The 25,478-nt window shown below is 44.3% G+C and overlaps 1 protein-coding gene across 1 annotated transcript in view; it reads right to left on the reverse strand.

Moving 5' to 3' along the window:
- LOC138750839 (receptor-type tyrosine-protein phosphatase H-like) overlaps window positions 1-25,478 on the reverse strand; it is a 132,441-nt gene that overhangs the window by 7,831 nt on the left and 99,132 nt on the right. The window contains exons 16-20 of the mRNA XM_069912976.1: window positions 22,607-22,688; window positions 18,125-18,215; window positions 9,433-9,509; window positions 5,320-5,454; window positions 440-562 (exon numbers count right to left, since the gene is read on the reverse strand). Coding sequence (XP_069769077.1) covers window positions 440-562; window positions 5,320-5,454; window positions 9,433-9,509; window positions 18,125-18,215; window positions 22,607-22,688 — 508 coding nt within the window. The remainder of the gene's footprint in view (window positions 1-439; window positions 563-5,319; window positions 5,455-9,432; window positions 9,510-18,124; window positions 18,216-22,606; window positions 22,689-25,478) is intronic.

The raw sequence follows: 25,478 nt of genomic DNA on the forward strand, positions 1-25,478 counted from the left end.
AGACTGCGTTACTGCTGGAGAATGGCTCACGAGAACCAGGTACCGGAATCGGGATTTGAGAGGGTACTGAGGGCAAGAAGGGCCCCGGGTGTCTGATCTGAGATTTGGAATAATCGAGCCTGAAGTTTGAATAAGGCTTTTCATAGTAGATGGAGGGAGGGTAATTTTTTTTAACCAAGCTCATATTTCAGCATGTATGATAATAGAACACTATCTCTGAGGAAATGATTCCCGTAAATCCAAACAAATATATTTTAGGAACCGGGGTTTGAGCAATTTAAGACATGTGCAAAGAGTTTGGGAGGATCTTATTGGCAGAGTTCCGAGATTTTAAGTTGTTCAATAGTTACAACTGGAATATTTTTGTAACAATGAGAAAAGCAAGGTGGTTCTGATCACTTGGTTCTCCATTGATGTCCATTTTAAATGGCTTCCCCACCTTTTTGATTTTGAAGTTCCTGATTGTCCATTCAGGCGAGATGTTTTCTGAAACGATATTCACCGCAATGTCTCCATAGATGCAGGTATTGTAATCCATTGGCCAATAGTGTTCGCACTTGACCTGCAACCAATTAAGACAAGCTCAAGGATGGTCCCAAACAAAGCAAGGTTAGCAACTAGGCCGGGGACTTTCAGGAGAAGGAGGGAAACGCAGCCCTCTGTGATACTAACTGAGTGGTACAATTCTGGCCTTTGAAGATTCCAGGTTCAAACATCTCACTGTTAATCTTGGGGGTTGGAGGCCAGAGGTCCAGCTCCAACATTGGGTTAACAGCCAAAAGACCCCTCCAATCTGATAGCTTTGGGTGGCCCTTCCTCACTCCAGCAGGTCTCCAACAAGCAATCACCTCTATGGTTTTGGCTGTTGGGTAGATAGTCTCAGCCTTGAAAGGAACATTGGTGGCAATCTTTCAAGTGGCCCATCATGTTGTTAATGTGTGTCCTGTCACAATTTGTACTGTTTTCCAAAGTTGGTTTCATAGATACTTTGGGCACAAAGAGAAAGCAATCAACACATGGAACTCACAATGACCAAAATCATTATCCACCTGAATTCTACTTCCCAGCTCGTTGTCCCTAGCCCATTTTAAACAGGGCTGGAGCTACAAGTAGATCAACTAGTCAGCTTCCTAGGGTGCAGACCTCAGAGGGGCACTGTCAGAGTGGCCAAATGCAGGGTCAGTGCCAGGGGCATTACTTCCCCTAAATGAGGTATTGTGACCCCCCCCCCCCCCCCCACCCACTCATGGCCATTGCCCTCCAAATTAGGTATTGTGACCCCACAGCCAAGCGTCAGAGCGGGATGAATGGGCATCTTTGTTTCCCATAATCCCCCACACCGCTAGAATCCCTCTGCCAGTGCCAGGGAAATGTGCATGCCTGTCGCCCACAAGGCTGACAATGCAAAGTGGGAGAAGTCCCCAGGGGTCATGGGTGAGGAGCATGGGGCAGGAAGGGTCTGCACAGCAGGCTGCGGCATCATATCCACACTGCGGTGCCCAGGGCCTGTTGAACCGGCCTAGGTCTCCGCGCTGATAGAAGCTTTTTCCATGCACTGCCTTCCTCCCCATCGGGAGGCGCACAGAGGAGGTTCATGGTAGGCAGCTAGTGTGGGGTGGGGTGTGTGTGTGTATCCCCTAATGTTTTTAACCCCGTTTATCTGGATGTTTTTTGTTTCTCTGTCTAACTGAAAGCAAAAAACAGTGCAGGTTGATTATGCCAAGTAACCTTAAAAGGTATATAGACTTAAAGGTGTGTGAAGTAAAAGATTTTAATGTTGTGTTGCCCTTGGCAGAGGGATGCATGCTACCAAGTGCCCTTTACTTCAAAATTATTTGAACGCCAAAATATTTTTTTTAAATTTGAGAAAAAGAATCAAAGATTGATGTATTACTTATTCTTGCAATTTTAAATAAATTTATCAGTTTAAGTTTTGTGCATTTCATTTTTTCTAGCAAACATCTGTTTTTGAAAATTGGAAGTTGGCTTTGACTAAGGCACAAGATAGTCTGGCACCAGCCCTGGTTTCAAATGGTCCTCAAGGTATTTTTTTTCCCAAAGTACAGAGAAGGTTTTCTGCCTCCACACCCTTTGAGCAAGTAAGGGCTGGAAGCCCATCTTTTTCTGGGCGAAAAGATTCCACTTGTCTCCTCTTAATTCTTTCATTGAATATAGCAAGGAGATTCTCACCGGAAGTTCTCGTCAACGGAACTGCTAGTGAGGAATGTTACGTCCCTCCTTTCCCCGAAGTAAATGGCTGATGGGGATTGGGGTAAAGTAGGAGTTCTATCCCCATTGAATTCCTCTGGGTGCCTCTTCGAGTTAGGATTGCACACACTAAGAACATTTGTGCCAGCCGGTATCTGAGCCCGCGTCTGCCGCAGACGGTTTGTCAGATCTGTGTTGCAGCAATGAATTCTTTGTTATTATTATGCAGGAATCATCTCGCATGAAAACATTTTATTACTTAAATTCCCGGCAGCCAACGAACAAACACACTTTCACAATCTGGGGCAGATCTTCAAATTCTGTCCTGTCCTGGCATTGTCTTACACTGTGAGACTATGGCACAAACAAATCGAGTGCATCCTTCTCCTCGTCTGGGGGGGAGGGGGGGGGTCAGCTGTGGAAAGGGTTAAGATGCATCAATATCTCTGAAGATCTATCCTGGGGTCTCCATGTCGATGCAGTCGTGCTCAAGGATGCGTGCTTAGTCCACTGCTGTATGCTCTCTACGCCCATGACCGTGTGGCTAGAAAAAATTCAAATGATATCTACCAATTTGTCAATGACACCACGGCATTGAGGAAGTGTACCTGAGTGAGTATGGGTAAACAACTATTATGCTATGATTGGTTGATGCCAGCTGGACATGCTTTGTGAGACAGATCCTACCCATAGCCCTTTGAATGCTCCCCATTCCACCCTGCCTAGATCAGTCAATGAGGTTGATGGCTGTTCCAGTCTATAGTTAATAAAAGTCTATCAGACTCACAACTTTTAATCTTTTGTGATTATTGACGGTGAGATAGATGAGATAGTTGAGTGGTGTAACACAACAACTCTTGCACTCAATGTTAGTAAAACTAAGGAATTGATTGTGGACTTCTGGTGATATACCACTAGCCTACTGCGACCTGTGTACCTGCAGGAAGCTCACCAGAGGAAAGACCACACCTGGCCGTCTGTAAATCAGTCGACCTGAATGGACCAAGCCCCACCCAGTAGGCTGCCAATCATCTACCGGGATATAAGCCACATCCGTCCGGCCCCTTGAGGTCAGTCACACAGAGTTGCAGCTAACTGCAGCAGACTTTAAAGTAGAATAAAGCCTGTTGTTCAGTCTTCCGAATCTTGTGTCTGCTCACTGTCACCACAGTGCATCACAGGACTTCAGGAAGGCGAATCTAGGAAAACACAAACCAGTCCTCATAGAGGGGGCAGCAATGAAGAGGGCCCAGATCTTCAAATTCTTGGCTGTAAACATCTCGGAGGATCTATCCTGGGGCCTTCATGTCATCACAGAGAAGGCTCGCCAGCAGGTATACTTGGTGTGGAGTTTAGGGAAATTTGAATTTCACCAAAGACAGATGTACCATGGAGAGCATTCTGACTGCTGCACCACTCTCTGGTAGGGAAGTGCCAATGCACAGGACAGGAAAAGACGAGAGAAGGTTGTGACAAGCCACTATCATCCTGGGACCCAAGATGGCCACAATAATAAGCCTTGATGACTACTGTCCTGTAACACTAATCTCCACCATAATGAAATGCTTTGGGCATCTGTAGATGGAATATGTGGAAACACACCTCCCAGAGATGCTGGACCCATTTCAATTGGCCTATAGAAGAAACCATTCCACAGACGATACCATAGCCTTGTCCCTTCACTCTGTCCTGACCTACCTGGAGAACGATGCATCATACACCTGTTCATCGACTTCAGCTCAGTGTTTAATACGATCATTCTCCAGAGCCTGGTGGAGAAGCTGTCCTTGTTGGGCTTCAATACACCTCTCTGCAACAGGATTCTAGACTTCCTAATGTAAAGACCACAGTCGGTCTGGGTCAACAGCAGAATACTGAGCACTGGTGCCCCTCAGGGCTGTGCACTCAGCCCGCTCCTGCTCACACCACTGATCCATAAATGCATCGCCAGATCGAGTGCCAACAGTGTCATCAATTTTGCAGATGATGTATCAGTTGTTGGCCTCATCAGCAATAACAATGAGTTGCACTACAGAGAAGAGGTGGAAAGTCTTCATGATATGGTCTGAGAGTACCATCTTGGACAAGATGAAGGACTGCAGGAGGATCATGAATGGCCAGCCACCACTACACATCAATAAGTGGAGAGCACCAAGTTCCTTGGAATTCACTTAACCAGGAACCTATCGTGGACAGTCAACATTTCCTCACTTGTCAGGAAGGCGCAACAGTGACTGCACTTCCTAAGAAGACTGAAGCGGACAAGGCTTCTGGCCATCATCATGTCAACCTTCTGCAGGAGCTCTATCAAGAGTGTCCTGGCCGGTTGCATCACAGAGTGGTATGGTTGCTGCAGAGAAATGGATCGGACCATAAGAGTGGCAGAGAGGATCACTCGAGTGTCTCACCACCAACCCCCACTGACGTGATCTACCAGGATTGTTGTCTGAAGAGGATACAGAAAATTGTTGACGACCCTTTCCACCCTGCACCCAGCATCTTTCAGCTACTCCCGTCTGGAAAGAGAAGCGGGAGGATCAGAGCCAGCACCACCAGGCTGAGGAACAGCTTCTTCCCACAGGCAGTGAGAAGGCCGAACGACCAAAGGAGCCACTCATACTAACCGTCCAAGATGCTCATATTCATGAAACAATATCTATTTGAGTATATGAATTCTTGTCCTGCTTATATGTTGTGGTCTGCATGTTTTGCACTAAGGACCAGGGAACACCGTTTCAACAGTTTGCAATCAGATGACCGTAAACTTGACGTGAACTCAACCAGCGCCATGATGGGCATCACTCTATTAAGCACATCTACAAGAGGCAGTGTCTCAAGAAAGCAGCCAACAGTCATCAACGATTCCCACCACCCAGGCCATGCCTTTCACTCTGTTACCATCTGGAGAAAAGGTACAGGAGTCTGAAGACTAGCACTCAGCGGCATAAGGACAGGTTCTTCCCTGCTGCCGTCAGATTCCTGAGTGGACGATGAACCACAGACTAATTTATTTATTTTTAAAAAATGTAATTCATAGTAATATTTGCACCTGCTGCAAATTAACGACATGAGTTTGTGACAATAAATTCTGATTCTGAATTAGGGACTCACCCGATTTTGCTCCACACAGTTGGTTAGCATTACAATGACCTGGGTCTCCTGCTCCCAAATCATTCTCCAGAAATCTGCCACTGTACTTGGAAGAGGTCCCTGGGCAGCAATGAATGCATTTTCAGTATTGTAACCCTGTAAGAAATCACCAGGAAAACCAGTTGGCCTCTCTTCACTCAAAGCGGAGGGAGATATTCTTCTGGCTGGAATATGTTGCTGGGTCTTCAAGAGTTGAGTTACAGGATGAGGACAGTGGCTGTCAACCTTTTTCTTTCCACTCAATTACCACTTTAAGTATTTGTGGTGGTTACACACTGGCCTACTGCAGGAGTGTAAGGGGACAGGACAACACGTGGCCGGCTGTCAATCAGTTGGCCTGAAGGGATCAAGGCCCACCTGGTCGGGTGTCAATCACCCTCCGGGATATAAGCCTGCGCCGCCAGCCTCCCGAGGCCTCATTCAGAGTTGCTTCAGCCACAGCCAGCCTGGCTCTGTGGAAGTCTTTGTGGATTAAAGCCTGTTGTACAGTCTTTATCTCTGTGTGTGTCTAATTCTGGCTAACAGCGTACCACAGTATTCTCTATGCCATCGGTGCTCTGTGATTAATAAGGGGCCAAAGGCTATTTTTCTCAAGCCAAATATTTCAGTAACAATTGGGTCTAGAGCAGTGATTCTCAACCTTCCCTTCCCACTCACATCCCACTTTAACTAATCCCAGAGCACCGATGGCGGAGGGATGTGAGTGGAAAGAGAAAGGTTGAGAACCACTGGTTAGGACTTTATTCCTTGGAGCGTAGAAAATTAGGAGGGAATTTGGGAGAGGGTGACAAGATTATGAGAGATATAGACAGAGTGGACGTGAGAAAGCTTTTTCCACTTAGATTGGGGAAGATAAATACAAGGGGTGATAGTTTTAAGATGAAAGAGGAAAGCTCTTTACCCAGAGTGGTGGGAGTGTTGAATGAGCTGCCATCTGATGTGGTGAATGTGGGCTTGATCTTGAGTTTTAATAATAGATTGGATAGATACGTGCATGGGAGAAATCTAGAGGTCAGTGGGACTAGTGAAATAGTGGTTGACACAATCTAGAAGGGCCAAATGGCCCATTTTCTGCGCTTTAGCATTCTATGTAAGGCAGCATGTTTAAAATAGGAGGGGATGAGGTCAAAGTATTGAGTATAGGATTGGGATTTTATGGTAAAGTTGTACAAGATATTGGTGAGGCCAAATTTGGAGTATAGTATGCAGTTTTTGTCACCTAACCACGAAAGTTGGCAGTAAGATTGAAAGAGTGCAAGAGTGCAAGAAAAGATTTACTAGGATGTTGCCTGGACTTCAGGAACTGAATTACAGGGAAAGGTTAAGCAGGTTAGGACTTTATTCCATGGAGCATAGAAGAATGAGGGGAGATTTGATAGAGGAATTTAAAATTATGAGGGGTATAGACGGAGTAAATGCACATAGAATATTTTCACTGAGGGTAGGTGAGATACAAACCCGGGAACATGAGTTAAGAGTGAAAGGGGGGGGGGGGGGGGTAAAAGTTTACAGGGAACAATAGGGGAACTTCTTCACACAGAGAGTGGTGGGAGTGAGGAATGAGTTGCCAAGTGAAGTGGTGAACGAGGCCTCAATTTTAACACTTAAGAAGAATTTGGACAGGTACATAGATGGGAGAGGTATGGAGGGCACACGTCAGTGGGATTAGGCAGAAAAATAGTTCTGCACAGACTGGAAGGGCTGAAGGGCCTGTTTCTGTGTGGTAATGTTCAATGGTTCTAAGAGATTAAGCCTCGTAGAGGTTACTAAACAAACATCTAGAACCACTTGGTAAGTTCACTGAGAGAGACGTAGAGGTACTGCCACGCCTTTACAGCGTCACCTATTAGAACCGGGTCTGAACCCCACACTGACTGTATGGAGTTTGTACCTTCTACCCATGTCTGCGTGGGTTTTCCCCGGGGGCTCTGGTTTACTCCCATCATTCAAAAACGTTCTGGGAGATGTAGGCTAATTGGGTGGCACAGACTCATGGGCTGAAATGGCCCGTTACCGTGTTGTATGCCTAAATTTTTAAAAACATTCCAACAGAGCATTCCTTTTATGGTGCTGTTTAAATGCACGGGTAACTTGAAGGGCTGAGTGCCACACCTGGAATGGAATCTGCTGACATTCATTTAAATTAATTAAAAATTCATGGCAATTTTGAATGGAGTTTGCATATTCTCCCTGTGAACACATGGATTTTTGCTGGGAGCTCCAGTTCCCCTCCCCACATCCAAAATAATGTACAAAATGTGAGGTTAAAACTGAGGGAAGAGAAACAGGTGGTGGTTGGGGGGGGGGGGGGGCGGTGGGGTGGGTTGCGGAGACCCTCTGTCAGATCTGGGCTCGGAGGCTAAGTAGGTTATTTCCCCTAGTGTGTATGTGATGAGAATTTGGAGGAAGATAAAATGGGGTTCATGTAGGATTAGTGTAAATGGGTGGTGGATGGAGTAGACTCGGTGACTGAAGGATTTTCTCTGTGCTGTACAATTCCATACCATTTCACAAGCTCCCTCATGGAACTGTACCTCCCTCAGAAGGTATCGATGCGAGGGATGGATGGTGAATTGATAGTCTGGGCTTGCCCCACAGAATCAGAGGGGAGCTATGGGCGGTTGTTATTCTGGCTGGAGGCCTGTGCCCTGCAGGCACATAAGAGGCTGTGGGTGAGGAGTGTATAAAATCGTGAAAGGCAGTGATTAAATTTAAATTTTCTAATTTAATTTTAAATTTAGACATACAGCACAGCAACGGGCCCTTTCAGCCCATGAGCTCATGCAATCTACAACCCGGTATGCTTTCTGGTGGGAGGAAACCGCAGACCCCAGAGGAAACCCTAGCAAACACGGGGAGAAAGCACAAACTCCTCGCAGGCAGCGCAGGATTCGAACCTCAGACCTGGCGCAGTAACAGTGTTGTGCACCAACCGTGCTGCTAAATTGGATAAGTCAGAACTTTCTCCCCCACCCCCCCAGGTTAAAAGTGTCACACATTTAAGGTGAGGGGGAGATGATGCGTGGGGCAAATAATTTACACAGACACTGTTCGGTGCCGGGGTAGTGGTAGAAGCAGATACAGGAGTAGCATTTAAAAGGCTTCTAGATCGGCACATGAATATGGAGGGATGTGTATCATGTGCAAGCACCAAAGGTCTAGTTTCAATTGGGCTCCATGTTCATCACAGGCATGGGGGCTGAAGGGCCTGTTCCTGTGTGGTACTGTTCCACATCCTTGTCCCATGACTCAGTGATGGCTACTGCAATTAACCCTTAGTGTAAGTGGGGCAAAAATAAGCACTGAAGGTTGACCATGGGCATTTCAGTGGTTAAGGGGAAGTAAAACAAGGGGGAATGGAATTGCTTTGTGGGAACTGGGACGGAGTCGAGCAGAGCCAGTAAGGAAGGAACAAGATCAGCCAGTCTTATCCAGTCCATCCAAAATCTGGCACCAGATCTAATTTTTTTCTGTCTAGAAACTAATTTACTGCTGAATTCCTCCTCACGAGCAAGTGGAAATAGGTAATAAACACCAATTTCCTCCTTTTAATGAGGAACAAAACAAGCAACTAATCCAAGATTAGAGTACCCCTTCAAAGTCAGGGAAGGTGAGGGAGTCTGGTCTCCAGTATCTCCTTAGACTAGTGGTTCTCAACCATTTTCCTACGCACCCACCACTCTAAGTAACCCCTCACAAACCACAGAGCACCTATGGCATAGTAAGGGATTTTTTAAGGTAGGGTGTGTGCGCGGTTGGTGGGGTGGGGTGGGGGGAAGAAATGATCGAGAAGCACTGCAATAAACAATTCAATTCATACCAAAGGAAGGACATGATTGCATTGGAGAGAACGTTCTCCAGGATGTTGCCTGGACTGGAGGGCTTTAGTTTCTGAGAGAGGTGGATAGGTGCTCTGTGGTTAGTAAGGGATTACTTAAGGTAGTATGTGAAAAGGAGGAAAAAAATGGTTGAGAACCAGTGCCTTAGTCCTTGGAGAGCTGAACGAGGTTATAACAGACTCATTTTTATTTGATGGAGAGTTACAGAAATGAGCTTTCGGTGTGCGAAACTCACAGGCATGTAACTTGCGTTGATGTAATCAGAAGAGCTGCTATCAGGCTGAGAGTTAAGTTTAACTCTGGTTGCATCATCTGAAAGAGAGAAAATAATTTCATTGGAATCAGAAGGTAACTTTATACATTTACTAAGTGGGGAACTTTCCACTGTAAATGGCCGCCTGCAACACATTTGACGAATATGTTGGTGCTCAGATACAGTGGTGGGCCATGACCCCTCTGAACGTGCATCTACCCCACCTGTTCCCCTGCGTCTCTCCATATCTTTGGAGTAGAAACAATACAGTTAAAGTGACCAGACGTCAGGAGTAGAAAGCAAGAACTTAAAATACTGCAAATGTAAGTTCTGTTTCATAAATCTGGAATAAATGCAAGTTATTGGATTATTGTAAAAACAGATGTACCTCAAGGAGGGAGATTTATCTTCCTTTGTCTCACTAAATTGGTTCATGCTTCACTGGTCTCGGAAATGGCCTCAATAAGCTATTCAGTTTGAGAGCAATTAAAAGGGGAGAATAAACGTTGGCCAGTGATAGGCACTTCACCACTGCAGAAAGGATGCGGAAGCCACGGAGAGGGTGCAGAGGAAATTTACCAGGATGTTGCCTGGATTAGAGAACATACCTTATGAGGCATGGTTAACAGAGCTGGGGCTTTTCTCTTTGGAGCAGTAGAGAGATGACTTAATCGAGGTCTACAAGATTTATGAGGGGTGTAATAGCAGCACCTCCCCCGCCGAGGTGAGAATAGCAAACATCAGAATACAACTATGTAATTTGTATTTTTTTAAATTTAGACATGCAGCACGGTAACAGACCCTTCAGCCCACGGATGGTACCACCCAATTAACCTACTCCCCTAATAGGTTTTGAAGGGTGGGAGGAAACTGGAGCACTCGGATGTAAACCCATGTAGACACGGAGAGAACGCACAAACTCCTTACAGGCAATGTCACATTCTAACCTGGTCACTGGCGCTGCCACATGTTGTGCTCTGTACAAGCTGAGGGGAGGAAAGGTTTGGGGGGGGAGGGTGGTTGTCAGGGGTACATTTTTTTTGACATAGAGAGCAGTGGATGCCTGGAATGCGTTGCTCGGGGTGGTCATGGAGGCTGGTGCAATGGGGACGCTTAAAAGACTGACTGGCATAAGGGTTATGGGTGTGAATTAGGGAATGTTTAGTTTGAGTAGGTTTTGAAAGGTTGGCACAACATTGTGGGCCAAAGGACCTCTATGTATTGTGCTTCAATGTTCTCTCTACCACGGTCCAATAAATGTTGAATTTAGCATCTACAAATGGGTGGCAAAGTGGTGCAGTTGGTAAAGCAGCTACTTCATAGCCGTGCTGTGGGCACAATCCTGACCTGGGTGGAACTTGCACATTCTTCCTGTGACCACATGGGTTTCTCTCCATGTTCTCCAGTTGCCTCCTGCGTCGAAAATATGCGTGGGTTACCAGGCTAACTAGCTCCAATCAGAGGCTTGGTTCTAAAGTAGTGGTTTTCAAACTGTCCCCCTAAACTTGCATTCCACTTTAAGTAATCCCTATGCCGTGGGTGCTCTGTGATTAGTAAGGGATTAGTTAAAATGGGATGTGAGTGGAAAGAAAAAGGTTTGAAAACCACTGTTTTAATCGTATTTAATTGACTTCTTATGTGCACAGTTTCACAGCTCCAAAGGAAATGGGCCATTGACAATTTTTCTCAAGCAAAATATTTCAGTAACAATTAGGTCTAGAGCAGTGATTCTCAACTTTCCCTTCCCACTCACATCCCACCTTAAGCAATCCCTTACTAATCACGGAGCACTGATGGCATAGAGATCACTTATGTGAGTTTAGGGGGCAGTTTGCATTGATCTAGCGTCTGCTCCCTGGCCCCAGAATTCCAATCCAGCAGAAAAAAATTCTCTGTCCCCCTTCAAGTGTGCCCACAGGCACTGTTCCCTCTAAACGCACCTTGTGCGTGCAAAAGGTTAGATTCTGAGAATAATGTAGTAATTAATAATTATACTTACTGAAAACAATCTCTTAGCTAACCATTTCTGTTAACTAATTAGTCCGAGAGGTGGGCTGTGCCAAAATGATCTTGAAACAATTTCAAATTTACATTTGCACAAGCTTTTGGTGCACACAGACTGTTGTTACAGGAAAAAAAAATTGCACAACATAAGATTTTTGCGAACACTGACTACTAAATATTAGAGGGAACATTGCCCACAGATTCTTCTGGAGAAGTACAGTGCCCTCCATATTGTTTGGAACAAAAATATGTTTTTCCTTTATGTGCTCCACAGTTTGTAATTAAACAATTTGCATGTGATTAAAGTGCACATTCCAGATTTTGTTCAGATTTATTGACAAGAGTACATACATGACATCACATACAACCCTGAGATTCTATTTCCTGTGGGCCAGGCAGAATGGCCACTTATTGGTAGTGCAAAACACTGTACTCAACATACACATGTAAATAGATAAACAAATATAAACCATTGTGTGATAGAGAGGAGAAAAACAAACAATAAAGTGCTAGAGTCCTTAAATGAGCCCCTGATTGAGTTTGTCATTGAGGAATCTGATGGTGGAGGGGGAGCAGGTGTTCCTGAACCTGGTGGTGCACGTCTTGTGGCACCGATACCTCTTTCCTGATGGTAGCAGCAAGAACAGAGTGTGAGCTGGGTGGTGTGGGTCCTTGATGATTGTGGCTGCTCTCTGACGGCAGCGTTCCCCATTGATGTTCTCAATGGGTTTGCCTGTGATGTCTTGGACTGTGTCCACTACCTTTTGCAGGGCTTTATGCTCAGGGGTATTGGTATCCCCATACCAGACTGTGATGCAGCCAGTCAGCACACTTTCCACCACACATCTGTAAAAATTTACCAGGGTTCCAATGTTGTACCAAACCTCCACAAACTCCTAAGGAAGTAGAGGTGCTGACATGCTTTGTTCACGATGCCTTTAGTGTGTTGGGTCCAGGAAAGCTTCTCTGAGATAGTGACTCCCAAGAACTTAAATTTGTTCAGTGCCTCCACTTCTTATTCCCCCAGTAATTGGAGATCATTCACCTCTGGTTTTCCCTTCTTGAACTCAACAACCATGGTTTTGGTGATATTGAGTGTGAGGTTGTTGTTGCACCGTTCAGCCAAGTTTTCACTGTCCCTCCTGTACGCTGACTCATCCCCCCGTTTTATACAACCCAATCCCATGCTATTGTCAGCAAATTTGTAGATGGTGTTGCTGACGTACTGAGCCACAGTCCTAAGTGTGAAGTGAGTAGACCAGGGGCTAAGTAGGCAGCCCTGTGGTGCTCAGGTACTGATGGGGATTGTGGAGGAGATGTTCTTACCAATCCTCACTGATTGTGGTCTAGAGGTGAGGAAATCTATGATCCAATTACACAGAGGGGTGTTAACTCCCATTTCTCGGAGTTTGCTGATCACTTTTGAGAGGATGATTGTGTTAAATGCAGAACTGTATGCATCTTTGCTGTCCAGGTGTTCCAGGGCTTGGTGTGGAGTCAATGTGATGACATCCGTCATAGACCTGTTGCTACGATAGGCGAACCAGAATCGATCCATGTCACTGCTCAGACAGGAGCTGATCTGCTTCATCATCAGCCTTTCTAAACACCTCATCACCATTGACGCGAGTGTCCCTGTTCGATAGTCATTTAGGCTTCTTGGGCACCGGTAGAATTGACGCCTGCTTGAAACAGGTGGGGACCACACCCTGTCAAAGTGAGATGTTGAAGATATCCATGAATATGCTGGTAGGTTGGTCAGCACAGAGTTTTAATACTTGGTCCTGTACTCTGTCCGGACCGGATTCTTTCCTCTCCTGAAGGCAGCCCGCACGTTATCCTCTGATATGGCCAGGAGGGGATCATCAGGGGATATGGGGGTGTGCAGTGATGGTTCTTCCTTGTTCTTGTGGTCATATTGGGTGTTGAAGGCGTTGAGCTTGTCAGGAAGTGAAGCTTTGCCGTTTCCTTCTGCTTAATCCCTGCCACTGGGGTATTCCTCATGGTTTCCATTTTCATCCAGAAACTCCACTTTGCCCGGGACATGGCTTTCCAAGGTCACAACTGCTTCTTCCTGTGATCTGGTTCTCAGCAGGTTCCAGATTTCATTGTTCTTCCAGGGCTTCTGGTTCTGAACAATTCGATGGGGATACACTCATTCACGGCTGTTTTGATAAAGTCTGTGACAGCCCTGCTGTAAACATTCAGATTCAGCTGAATGCTTGAACACTGCCCAATCCGCTGACTCGAGGAAGTTCGGTAACCGTTCTTCAGCCTCCTGTGACCACCTTCTAGCTGTCCTGATCTCCGGAGCCTCTCTTTTTAGACTCTGTCTGTAACCTGAAAGAAGAGGTTATCCTTTGGAAAACCCACGAGGGGGCACGTTTCTTCGGCAACTTTAGTTAAAGTAACCATTGTCTTGGTAAATTTCTGTTCCTGTTCGTTTTTGGAGTCCTCTGGGCTCATAACTTCTCTCTGATGATGCTCTGCCAGGCCTCCACTACAACATCACAGCTCCTGCTCGTTTCAGGGGCTTGTCCCCTTAGGTTTTCTCTTCAGTACATGGAAGGCGAACTCAATTGGATGAGCGACAGACTTGGCCATTCAAAAATGTTCCAGTTTGTAGCTTTGAAAAATTCCTTTGTTGCTTTAGTAGCACCTTTGGGATCATTGTCTTGCTGTGGCATCGACCAATGAGTTTGGAGGCATTTTCACGAACTTGAGCAGATAGGATGTTTCTTTTCCAATATTTTTATTGGTTTTATCAAATAAATGTTCCATAGGTACATAACAATTACAATTTCATACAGCACTGAGACCTCTGTTACATTAAAAACACTAGACTAAATATCTAATTCAATCCCCTCCTTTCGGAGGTGACTGACTAACACAAACAGTCCACTATTAATAATTAAACAAAGGAAGGTAAACATAGAGTTCAAAAACTAATTTTGATGGTACCTAGTCAGAGTGGATATTTGTAACAGTAATGTGAATAAATTTATCTCTGCAATGTACAATTGACTTCAAAAGAAAGCCCCTAAAATAGGGATGCATAAGTCAAGATTAAGATGGGAAACAGATTTAAACAGACAAATAGATGAGAAAAATTGGATGCAACTATGCAAATATTATGATAAAAATTAGATATAGGTTGGTCCAATACAATTTTTTTGCATCAGTTATATTTCACTCCTCAAATTTTTTTTTAATGGAACCTTTCAGGATCAGATTTATGTTTTAGATGTGGTCAAGAGATTGGATCATTTCTGCATTCTACTTGGAAGTGTCCTAAAGTTAAACATTTCTGGTTGGAAGTTGGAAATTTTTTGGAACGAATAACAGGGGTTAAATTCCCACAGGATCCGATGTTATTTTTGTTGGGTAATATTAGGACTATAAGACCTAAATTTAAATTAATGATGTATCAAATTGAATTTGTACAAATTGTTTTAGCAGTTTCTAGAAAGTGTATAGCTGTTACTTGGAAATCGGACACTGATTTAGGGATGGAGAGATATCATGCAGAACTTAGTATCTGTATTTCACTTGAAAAGATTACTTTATAATTTACATAATAAATATCAGGTACTTTCGAAAATACGGTGCCCATATTTGCAAAATGTGGATATGAATTAACAGACTCTCTGAAGTCCCCATCTTTTGGTAACCTCCAGCATCATTATATTCTTTTTTTAGAACTTTATGATATATAGTTTATCCTGTTGTCATTCTCCAGATTTTCCTTCTTCTATCTTCTTTTACTTTGGGGGGGGGGAGTGGGGAGGTGGATTTTGTATACCACATTTCAGTAGTGGAACATCTCATTTTTTTCCAAAGGTCAGACAACCTTTCAGTAGGGGTAGCATCTTTCCAGCTTTTTAAAATGGCCCTTCTAGCGATAAGGGAGGTGAGGGCAGCAACATGGGATTGGGAAGCCGTCAGAATTAAAGCAGATGGCGCAAAGAGAGCAAGAAAAGTATTGGGAGTCAAATTAATATGAAGAAATACACCCTCCCAAAGATTTGATAGAGTCAGACATAACAAGAACATATGATACAGTGAACCTTCTTCAGTTATACATTTACCACATTTAGAACAAATATTAAAATAGAATTTGGCCAATTGAACTTTGGAATAGTGAGCCCGGTGTACTACCTAAGATGTACTGGATAAGATGTTTCTATGCACCTCAGAATTCATTTTGCTACTGCCATCAGCAGTTACATCAATGAAAAGAAGTGCGTCAGAACCTGTGGCAGCCATACATGCCCAGACCATAACACCCCCACTACCATGTTCCACAGATGAGGTGGTGTGCTGTGGATCTTGGGCAGTTCCTTTATGCCTCCACACTTTGTTCTTGCAATCACTCTGATACAGATACTCAATATTGGTCTCATCTGTCCTCAAGACCTTTTTCTAGAATTCTGAAGGCTCCTTTAAATACTTCTTGGCAAATTGTAATCTGGCCAACCTATTTCTGTGACTAACGAGTGGTTTGAATCTTGCAGTGTAGCCACTGTATTTCTGTTTATGAAGTCTTCTACAGACAGTAGTCACTGACACATCCACACCTGCCTTTGGAAGAGCGTTTCTGATCTGTCAGACAGGCATATAGGAATTTTTCTTCATTATGATGAGAATTCTTCTGCCTTCCAGTCCCTTTGCAATTATTGAGCTCTTTCTTCTTAATGATGTTCCAAACAGTTGATTTTGGTAATCCGAAGAGGTTTGGGCGATGTCTCTTACTGTTTAATTTTTGTTCTTCAGCCTCATAATGACTTCTTTGACTTTCATTTGGCTCAACACTGGTCCTCACGTTGAAAAATGGCAACTAAAGAATCCAAAGGTGATCAAATACTTAGAAGCAAGCCTAGCTCTCTTATACCTGCACCAATGAAGCAATTAAACATATCTGAGTGCTCACAAACACTGTGAAGTCAAAAAGTCCCAAACATTATGATGCCCTGAAATAGGGGAACTATGATCAAAAAGTGCTGTAATTACTACATGGTGTTAATAATGACACATAGATTGAAGATCTGGAATCAATTCAGAAAATTTTTCATACTTAAAGGATTTACAAGTCCTATAATATCAAATTATTTATTTCTACCAGTTATTTTAGTTGCAATTTTCAAGAATGGAATTTTTTCTAGGTATTAATAGTTTTAAAGATCTTTTATACCACATTTTATTATCTCTTCAACAATTGGAGGTGATATTTAATTTATCAAATAGACATTATTTCAGATACTATCAAATTCGACATTTTGTTTAGGTTTTAACATTTCCTATCCTTCCTGATCCAAATGTTATCGATGTATAGAAATGTTACAAAAACGCACAGAGAAAGGTCCCACTCACCCCATGGGGATGAACCAAACTACCAATGCCCTCCACCTAGCACAACTGGGGGGGAGGGGTTCCTCTATGGGCTTGAGCGTCTTTACAACAGCCATTCTCAACAGGGGCCATAGTGCATTTAAAGGGAGCCATTGAATCATAAAATATTTTTTGTGTGCTCTACGTAGTCGGTAGGAGAGAAGTATGGAAGAAACCAACTAAGTGACTGCTTCACAGGGAAGGGGGGGCCCATTAACTTTGAGCAGAGTCCTCAGGGGGCCATCACTAAACAAAGGCTGGCTGCTTTGGAGCGTAAGGCACAAACTGATTAGCATTTGCACATCTCACATGCCAATAGGTCGCCATCAAATAGCATTAGATTTCAAAACAAGTTCAATACAAGACATCCAGGTAGGAGTTCAGAAGAACTCCACAGGGAGTAGTTGGAGTGAATAGTGTAAATGAATCTAAGAGTGTACAAGGAGAATGGGATAAATCGAGATAGATTCAGATGCAGAAAGACAGGAGGTCGTGCCCACTATTCCAAAACCCGACTGGCTAAATTCTTTCCAATCTTTTAAGTGTGATAAATGTATAACAGGTTTTGGTCTCTTTTCAATTATTGAGAAGGTGTGTTTTGTTCACTTTCTTTCATTCTTCATACTAATTTGGCCCCATCTCCTCTCATTGCCTTGTTTGGAATAAGAGGGCCCAATGATCCGACGTTGAATTCTTCACAACCCCATGTCATAGCTTTTGCCTCCCTGATCGCCCGGAGGGCCAATCGCATGAAATGGAAAGATGCTGTCCCTCCCACTCGCACCTTAAAGGCTTGTTCATTGTCAGAAAAAAATTAGATGCCCCACCCCTGTAATGAATGAATGTAAACTTTATTTCTTTATGGCATTCTTTCCCAAATTTGTAAGCTTCTCTTGACCTCTTTTTTTTCTCCCCCCATTATCACATTTTGCCAACAACCTCGGAAGGTGGGGGTTGAATTTGTAGAATAGCCAGTTCCTTATTTCTTTTTGCATGTATATTTTTTTCCAAATGTAACGTAGGTTCTGTCATTACTGAGATTAGTATCATATACATTTGATTATTGTTCTATTCATGTTTAACACTTGCTAAATGAACTTTTAATAAAAAGCATTAAAGAAGACAGACAGGAGGAGGCTTGAGGTTCCATGCAGCAGAACAAATGTCCAGCTTCTGTGCTATTCATCCTGTGACACTGTAAGGAGGGGAGGAGAGAAATGGGGATGGGAAGGAAAAGGACTGGTGTCAAAGGTCTTCAGAGTAAATGCCAAGATGTACTTACACGGGAAGATATTCGTGTATCGATTCTTCACTTTGTTGTCTGCATGTAGGAATGCTTCTTTTGACTGATCTACACCCACAGTAGCCAGGCTCTAAAATGAAGCGAAGAGGGATTGTTTGTCAATTGCGTCAAGAGAATCCAAGCCTTCAGAGTGTTATTATAAGTCCATTCAGGGCACCACATACTCCACAGCATAGTGGAAGGATAAACTGTGTGCATGGCATGCTTGTTGGTTTTTCTTGAAACTCACCAATTTTAGGAATAGGTAGTAACACCAGGTCTTAAAAATATGAACATGGAAACTCGTCTGTTTCAGCGGTACCCAAAAGTGCCGGAGGAAGTCAGCAGGCCACCCAGCGTCCACGGTCAGCAATAGGCAGTCGATGCTTTGGGCTGGAGTCCTTCTCCAGGTAAAGCTAAAGATCAGACAAGTGGCCCGAATAAGAAGGTGGGGAAGGGGAGGGATGGGTGAACGCTGGTGGGAGGCACTGTTCCTTCGCAGCTGTGGCACGCACACCCATTTTGCAACCAGAAATTAATGTGCACATAAAAGGTTAGTGACCTAAAATAATGTACCAATTAATAATTATACTTATTGAAAAGAATCTCTTCGCTAGCCGTTTCTGTTAAATAGTTAGTTAAACAAGTAGTTAATCATACTTGTATGATATTAAAACAGGCCAATACAGTTTGATTAGCCGTGAGAGAAAGGCTGTGCCAAAATGATCTTGAAACTATTTTAAGTTTACATTTGCACAGGGGGAAAAAAAATTCCACACATCAGGTTTTTGTGCACACTGATGACTAAAAATTAGAGGGAACACTGGTGGGAGGGGGGGAAGGGAAAGAAGCTGGGATGTGATAGGTGAAGGGGCCAAAGGGCAAAGGAAGATGTTCTGTGATAGGAGGAAAGGAAGGGGCGTGGAGTTGGAGGAGCGAACAACGAACCATAGACAATACCTTACTTTGTCTTTTCCTTGCACTTTTACTCATTTGCTCTAAATGTTTGCGCTGTGATGCCTGCTGCAAAGCAACACATTTTGTATCATGTTCATGAAAATAAATTCTAATTCTGGAGGGGTGAGTGATGGGCAGGGCAAAAAAGAAGCCTGAAGGGTGAGGGGCCAAATAAAATGGGGGAGGGAAACTACGGGAGGAGGTTACTGGAAATTGGAGGTCAGTATTATTGCATCTGCCTAAATGGAATGCAAGGCATTGATCCTCCAATTTATGAGTGGCTTCAACTGGCAGTACATGAGGCCATTGAAAGACGTGTTATAGAGTCATGTGTAGTGTATTGACCTATGTGTTGTGTGGTTTTATGTTTAAAAAGTGACAGTTTGCCTTTGAGAGCCAAGGTGAAGGTGGACTGCTGAGAGTGAGAGACAGATTGAGCATGTGCAAAAGATGACCAAGAAATTTCTGGACTTGGAAGACAAACCATGACTGGGTGTGGCTGTAGAATGAAAGGAAACCCAAGCAGGAGTCATTGTCAAAGGGGCAGTTTGGAATGTTGGGCATTTTTTAAAAAATGAAGATTCCGAAGGCAGCCAGAAGGATCTGAACCAAGCCTTTTTTTTCTTTCTCTCTGTGAGCAACACAAGAAGACCACTTCGAATTTTGTGCTCTCTCTCTCTCTCTCTCTCTCTCTCTCTCTCTCTAAAAGATCTTTTGGCTTCAGTTTACCAAACAAACTGAACTTTGTTTACGATCTTTACTTCGATTGCAATCAAAGTTTTGTGAGTCTTGTGTGTTTTGTGTTTATCTTTTTTCTGTGGGCTGGTTGGAAATATAACTTAGACTTTGATTATATATGTTATATTTAGGCAGGGGAATTTATCAGTTTTACACTGTTATAGAAATTTGTATATTAACCAGTGGGCATTGTTATAAAAGGGGGGGATTTTGAATTAAAGTTTGAAGGTGAATTTTTTGTTAATAAAGTCATTGTTCATCTTTACCCCTGTGTGATATGCCTTCTTTGTGGTTGCTGGTTTGATCTTGTAACACATGTCATGTCACCTTTATTTGTCCTTCATATCATGCTCGCTCAGTAAAGACAAGAAAGCATTTCTCCAGGAACTTATTTACAAAAATATAAGTTAGAATAGAAGTTAAACACTTTAAAATATTAAGTAGTATACAATAAAAGTCCATGGTTCACTATCCACAGATGTTCTGGGAATTCTGGACCCTGATGACTTGGGGTGAAAAAAACTGTCACCCTATCTGGACATAAGGGCCCGAGAACTAAGGTACCTCCTACCAGACAGCAGAAGGGAGAACAGTTTACATGAAGGGTGTGTGGAGTCCTTCATAATGTTTATTGCTTTCGCCTGCATCGAGTGTTGTAGACGTCCGTCACGGTAGGAAGAGAATCCCCAATGATATTTTCCACTAACTTCACTATCCTCTGTAGGGTCTTGCAGTCTGAGGCGGCACAGGTTCCAAACCAGGCGGTGATGCAGTTGCACAGCATGCTGTCAATACATCCTCTGGAGAATGTAGTGAGGATGGGGGGTGGGAGATGGATTTTCCTCAGCCTTCGCAGGAAATAGAGGCACTGCTGGGCTTTCTTGGTGATGCACCCGGTGTTGGGACTAGGAGAGATTCAGGGGGTGGGGTGTGAAAGTGAACTGGATGGCCACTAGGCAGTCCTTTCAGTTGCAGCAGACAGAGCAAAGCTGCTCAATGAAGTGATTTCCCCCATCCTGCTTTCAGTCTTCCTGACATCAATAGAGGACGCACCAGCAGCTCCGGATGCAGTAGATGACTCCGACAGGTCCACAGATGGTGCTTCTTCACTGGGAAGGACTGTCTGGCACCCCAAATGGCAGGAAGGGAGGAGGTATAGGTGTGATCACAGGGGGTAAGTGGTTAATGGAAACGGGCAAATGGCTGAGCGAGTCCTGGAGAACAGAAAGCAGTGAGTGGAGGGGAGGGGAAGACGTGTCTGGTGGCAAGATCATTTTGTAGGTGGCAGAAATTGTGCAGAACGTGTTGGCTGCAGAGCCTGCTGGGATTGTAGGTGAGGACAAGGGGAACCCTATCCTATGGTCTTTGAGGTTTAGACTAGCAGGGGAGTAGCTAAGTCATAAACCCTAGACCGGCGGAGTGGTCCTCTTCTAGGGGGCCATCCTCTGCGACTGAGTCTTGGGAGGGACACACATGGAGCTGTGAGGGAAGGGTGACACCCACCGAGGCAGACCGATCAGCCAAATCATCCCTAGCGATCAATGAGGTGACAGATGTTGGAGCCAGATCTCCCTCACCCCCAGGGAACCCTAACCTGTTACATTGTGGTGGCGGGGGGAGGGGGGGGAAAGGAGCGGGGGTAGATGTGGGCAAGGGCTGTTAATGGCAGGGGAGGGGAAGCCACATTTATTTTTGAGAAGGATGACATCTCAGAAGTCTTGGAATGGAGCGTTTCCTCTTGGGAACAGATACAGCAGAGATGGAGAAACTGAGAGAAAGGTATTGGGTCCTTGCAGGAGTCAAGGTGGGAAGAGCTGTCTGTAGTCAAGGTAAATGTGGGAGTCAAAAATGTCTGCAGATAGTTGGTCTCCTGAAATAGAGACAGCAAGATTGAGAAAGGAGAGTTTGTTACCATAGATGGCATGTTTGCTACATGGCCGCTCTCTGCCAGCATCTGCATTCTCCTTGTTAGTCTGTTTCAGCAGGTGGCATCTCACAGTGAAATGCAACAGTTGTTTCTGGCCTGTTTCATGCCCCTTCCCTCCAATGAGGAAATCACATGTCGGACACACACCGTGCGAGTCATTCCCTATGCACTACACCCCACTGCCCACATCAACCCCGACCACCAGATCACTGGCACCTCTGATCTTGGGCTCGAAAGCTTCCCCGATGCTCCTGCCTGAGAATGCATCATTGATCCATTCAATTAGAAGGTTAGGGATATACCAACAGTAAACAATTTTAAAAAAAGGTTTGAATCTGTAATGAGTCTGTGCGGTCTCCCCATGTCTGCATGGGCTTTCCCTGGGGGAGGGCCTCGGGTTCCTCCCAGCATTCAAAATGTACCGGGGGTATAGGTTAATTGAGAGGCATAGTCTTGTAGGCCGAAAAGGCCTGTTAATATGCTGTATGTCTAAATTTAAAAAAGATTTTTAAAAGGTGTTATGTTCTAATACTGGTATTAGAACTCTATCTATGACATTCTTTTGGGGTTGCAAACATTTTTTAATGTTTGAACGAGGCCAATTCCAATAAGAGGTCATTCCATTTTGCCAGCAGGAAAAAGAATCTCATGTAATGCCATGTATGTACTCTGACAATAAACCTGAAATCGGAATCTGATACTGTGGGAGGGAAAGTCATCTGTACTTGCATTCATCAGTAGTGAAATGGTGGGCTTGTGGCCATAACAGCGACATTATCTACTTTTAACAGACCACCACATTTTCCAGTTAAGCAAGATCTCGGGGCCCGAGAGTGAACATTTCCACAAAATGTACACACCTGATATTCTTCAGCAAAACCAATGTCAGTGTCCGCGTGCATGCGCTGGAAGTAACTCTTGTATTCATCCACAGGAATGGGCCTGGTAAACAAAACATGATTTAAATTTTTTTAAATTTCAAAATACAGCACAGTAACATGCCCTTTTGGCCCATGAGTCCGTGCTGCCCAATTACATCCAATTGACCTACAACCCCGGTACATTTTGAAGGGTGGGAGGAAACTATAGCAACAGGAGGAAACCCACGGGGAGAAGGTACAAACTCCTTACAGACAGCGCGGGATTCGAACCCAAGTCCGGTCCCAATCACTGGTGCTATAGAGGCAATTAAGGGCTCTGCAAGCTGATCTAGTATTTAATTCTCATTGTACTTGGGGAGGTATAGTGAGCTGCTTTCTTCAACTGCTGCAGTTCGTGAGATGTGGGTGTGCCCGCAATGCTGTTAGGAAGGATGTTGAGACAGTGGCGGCTAATCCCGAGTCAGGATGGTGTGTGGCTTGGAAGGCAACTTGTAGATGATGGTGTTCCCATGCTTTCGTTAGCCAGTCGAGATGATGGGCTTGGAAGGTACTGTCCAAGGAATTTTGGGGTGTTACTGCAGATGCTACTGTACGTTGGTGGTGGTGTGAGTGAATGGGTACCCATCAAGCAACCTGCAATGAATGAACAAAGAGAAGCTGGAGGAACTCAGCAGGTCACGCAGCATCCATTGGTAGAAATAATCAGTCAACTTTTTCGGTCAGTACCCTTTACTAAAACAATGAAGGGTCCTGACAAAAAAAATGTTGATGCACCAAACCCTACCCATAGAAGCTGCCTGATCTCTGACGCCCTGCAGCTTCTCTTTGATCACTCAAAATTCCAGAGTGTTACGTTCTGCATATTGTTGAGCTTCTTGTAGGTAACTTCGGGGAGCAAAGAAGTTGAGTAACTCAGTGCAACATCCATTGGCTCCGACTTGATCCAATAGCCACATTGTGTATGTGGCCACCATTTCGGTTTCTAGTCAATGGTAAGCCCGAAGATATCGTCAGTATGGGGGGGGGGGGGGAGGGTATGTGGTAGTGATAATGAGTATGTTGTACAATGACCCAGTTAAAGGGGCTGGAATACTGTCCACCCCTCTGCAACAGGATCATCGCCTTCCTCATCAGCTGACCCTAATCAGTGTAATTTGGAAACATCACCTCCTCCTCTCGGACCATCAATACAGGAGCACCCCTAGGCTGTGCTTAGCCCTCTACACTCTTCCTTGTACGCCCATGACTGCACAGCCATCTTCAGCTCAAATTCAATCCACAAACTTGCTGTTGGCACCAGTCATTGGTCGAATAGCTGGGAAATGATGAGTCAGAATGTTGGATAGACATCTAGAATATTTACTTGTTGGAAATAACCATCTTGGTTGCAACATCACCAAGATCAAGGAGTGATTGTTGACTTTAGAAAGAGAGGCTGAGGAATCACACATCCTGTAGTAATGGCACGGAGGTAGACAGTCAGAGCCTTCAAGTTCCTGCAAGTCCATATATCAGACCTTTCCTAGAGCCAGCTCATCAAGGCAAATGTGAAGAAGGCACACCCAGCATCTCTACTTCCTAAGGCAGTGGTTCTCAACCTTTTTCTTTCCACTCACATTCCACCTTAATCCCTTACTAACCACAGAGCACCTATGGTATCCTATGCTCTGTGGTTTGAAAGAGATTACTCAAGGTGTTTTGCAAGTGGGGGGGAAAAATTGGTTGAGAACCACTGTCCTAAGGAGATTTGGCATGTCGGTGGATACACAGTTGGTGTAGAGGTAAGCGCAACACCTTTACAGCGCCGGCGATCGGGACTGGGGTTCGAATCTGGATCTGTCTGTAAGGATTCTGTACGCTCTCCCGTGTCAGCGTGGGTTTTACCCAGGGGCTCCGGTTTCCTCCCACCTTTCGAAACATACCGGGGGGTGTAGGTCCACTGGGTGTAAATCGAGTGGCACGGACTCATGGGCCAAAAGGTCCTGTTACTGTGCTGTATGTCTGAAATTTTATACTGACTGGTTGCATTTCAGCTGGTTTGGGAATTCAACTGCCCAGGAATACAGAAGGAAGTCAACATCACAGGCTCCGACCTCCCATTCATTGCAGACATTCATGCGAGGTACAGCCTCAAGATGGCAGCCATCATAACAAATGATTCTCATCACCGTGGTCACAACCTCTTCATTGCGACCTCCACGCAGAAGGTACAGAAGCCTGAAAACTCCCAGCTCTCAGTTCAAGAGCTGTTTCCTTCCAGCAGCTATTAGATTCTTGAATCTCCCCTTGGTCACTCATAGACTGCTCAGATTTCACAAAACGACTGTCTGCACTACTGCCAGTCACTTTTTCTTTTGAGCTAGGATTACAGTGAATATTTATCATCTATCTTATGTGTTTACTTTCTCTCTTAATTTAATTCAATTAGTTTACTGCAGTAACAGGGATAACTCACTGTTATCCGGAATTCAAGCAAATGGCCAGAAAGTCGTGGGAAATAAATGGGTTAAAAATACGCATTTAAAACATACCCTTATCTGACATCTGCCAATCCCAATAGGTGCCGGATACCAGGGGTTTTACTGTACTGTAGGTTTTCTTTACAAGTACCTGTTTAGATGCAGCAAGAATTTCGGTGCATATGCACATTGTACAGTGTTTATGACAATAAATGAGGGAGATTGAAAACGTGGCCGAATGGTGCACTAACAACAACCTCACACTCAAGGAGATGATTGTTGACTTCAGGAAGAGGGGTAAGATCCAGTGACCACTGGGAGAGGGTGAGCAAATTTAAGTTCTTGGGAATTACTATCTCAGAGAACTCAACACACTAATGGCAACGTGAAGA

The sequence above is a fragment of the Narcine bancroftii genome, unplaced genomic scaffold, assembly GCF_036971445.1.
Source record: "Narcine bancroftii isolate sNarBan1 unplaced genomic scaffold, sNarBan1.hap1 Scaffold_282, whole genome shotgun sequence".
NCBI lineage: Eukaryota > Metazoa > Chordata > Chondrichthyes > Torpediniformes > Narcinidae > Narcine > Narcine bancroftii.